Consider the following 2196-nt stretch of genomic DNA (forward strand, 5'->3'; position numbering starts at 1 on the left):
GTGTGTGTGTGTGTGTCTCTGTGTGTGTATGTGTGTGTGTGTAGTGCCTTGGAGGCTGTGTATGCCCACTCAGAGGGCTCCCTGAGGACAGGAGCCATAACTTCCCCACCAGCCTGGGAGACCCTTGTGCCACCTGCCTGAGAAGACTAACAGACATTCTTCCCCAAAGACCCCTGGGGCTTATCTTGGGACCCAGAGCCTGAGGCTGAGCAAGGACCTCGGAGTCGGGGCGCCAAGACGCTGGACCGAGCCCCTGCTGTGCCACCTACCCGGTCCTGTTCCTGACGGGTCAAGGCATCGCGCTTCTGCCTCTCCAAGTCCATGGATATGGTGGCCAGGCTCTGCTGGGTGCCCAAAAGCTTCTCGGACAGAGCCGTCTTCTCTGATTCCTTCAGAGACAGGGCCTGCAGAACGGGGAGAGGGGGTCAGGGGGCTGGGTCAGTCAGGGTCAATCCCATGAGCAGGTACACGGGCAGGGAGATTCTGTGCCCTCTCCCCCAGTGGGTCCTGCTGCCCTAGGAACAGGCACAGCTCAGACAGAAGCAGCAGTCAGAATTTGAACCCAGGTCCCCACTTCAAATCAGCGCCCATTTCCCTGACAAGTCAATAGGAGCACGACTGTCTATTAAAAGTCCTCCTATGCCTCACTGTTACGTGGAGACGACCCTGGGTTGACCAAGTCTATGCCAGTAGACAGCAAGCCAAGAGTCTAGGGATGGAGATGGACTGAGTGTGGACTAAGTATCCAAGGACTGGCCCAGAGGCTCTTTGACCAGTGCTTGCCGATCAAGGGAAGATCCTTGTTAGCCCCACAACTCATAGGGAGAGACTGCCATGGCCCAGAACAGTGGGGTCTGTGTCGGCAGAGGGGACGCTCACATGAGGGAAATCACACATTTCTGAGGAGGACTGTGTGTGTAGAATTATAAAGCTGGGCCTGTGATCACAAAGCCACCAGTGGTCGCCCTGTCTGGGGGCTGGAAGAAGGGCTCTGAAAAAGGGCCTGTCATGGTGGAGTTTCTTCCAAGCTAAGATGGTCATGGACCTGTATAGGCCAAATGGAAATTCCTACAGAGCACGAGCCCTAGTTGATAGTGTAAACTCCTGGAGGGCAGGCATGTTTCACTCTTTGTCTTTACTTATCCACATTCATGTTGTTTTCGTCTAACAGAGTGTAAACTCCTTCAATCAATCAACAAACATTTATTAGGCACCTACTGTGTGCCGCACTGTGCTAAGTGCTGAGGATACAAAAAAGGTGAAAGACAGTGCCTGCACTCAAGGAGCTTATAGTCTAACGGGGCAGACAACAAGCAAACATGCTGTAGACACAGTAGATGTAAGGTAACTTTGGAAAATTATGATAAAAGCTCACACTTACATAATATCTTTAAGTTGCAAAGTACTTTGCAAATATTATCTCATTTCATCTTCACAACAATTCTGGGAGGTAAGAGCTATTATTATCCCCATTTTAAAGATAAAGAAACTGAGGCAGAAAGCTTAAGTGACTTTGTATTTGTAAAGCGGCTAGCCCATAGCAGGGATCAAATGAAATGTTTGTGAAGGTCTCAGCACAGCACCTGGAACATAGCAAGCACGATATGGATATGTTAGCTGCTATTATTATTACTACTAACTGGGTAGGCCACGTCACTTTTCTCAACCTCAGTTTCCTCATCTGTAAAATGGGGGAAACAACAGCATCTATCTCATAGGGTTGTTGGCAGGGTCTAGGGAGATGATACACATGAAGGGCTTGGCCAACCTTCTAACACGACATGAGCATCTTTGATGATTATATTATTATCATGACTCTGCCCTGACTCTACTCGTCCCCCATGCTAAACTCGCCTAACTGGTTCAGAAATTGTTGTATGGCATCGTGAGCCCCCTCACAATCCTGGTGGTCCTTCTCTGGTTACTCTTCAGCATCAATATCCTTCCCAATACAGGGTGCCCAGACTAACCAAAGTATTCCAGGCATGGTCTGAGTATGGTAGAAAACAGTGAGAGAGTCGCACTTCCCAAAAGCAGTGTGTCCTTTAAGCTGAATGCAGGCTAAGGTCACATCAGTTTTTCCAGCTGACAATGGGAGAGCTGGTGCTCTGGAACCTAGGGTCTCCTTTTCTCAGAGTCCCTCCTAGTTCTGACACCCTGTGCCCTAAGGGCCCTCCCAGCCCTGACACCCTGTGC

At 49.9% G+C, this 2196-nt stretch overlaps 1 protein-coding gene across 5 annotated transcripts in view; it reads right to left on the minus strand.

The window, feature by feature from the left end:
- CROCC (ciliary rootlet coiled-coil, rootletin) overlaps positions 1 to 2196 on the minus strand; it is a 79584-nt gene that overhangs the window by 18737 nt on the left and 58651 nt on the right. For all 5 annotated transcript variants that reach the window (XM_027842758.1, XM_027842759.1, XM_027842760.1 and 2 more), the window contains one exon: positions 270 to 404. In XM_027842758.1, the coding sequence (XP_027698559.1) occupies positions 270 to 404 (135 nt within the window). The remainder of the gene's footprint in view (positions 1 to 269; positions 405 to 2196) is intronic.

The sequence above is a fragment of the Vombatus ursinus genome, unplaced genomic scaffold (genome assembly GCF_900497805.2).
Source record: "Vombatus ursinus unplaced genomic scaffold, bare-nosed wombat genome assembly UNPS02014884.1, whole genome shotgun sequence".
Classification (NCBI taxonomy): domain Eukaryota; kingdom Metazoa; phylum Chordata; class Mammalia; order Diprotodontia; family Vombatidae; genus Vombatus; species Vombatus ursinus.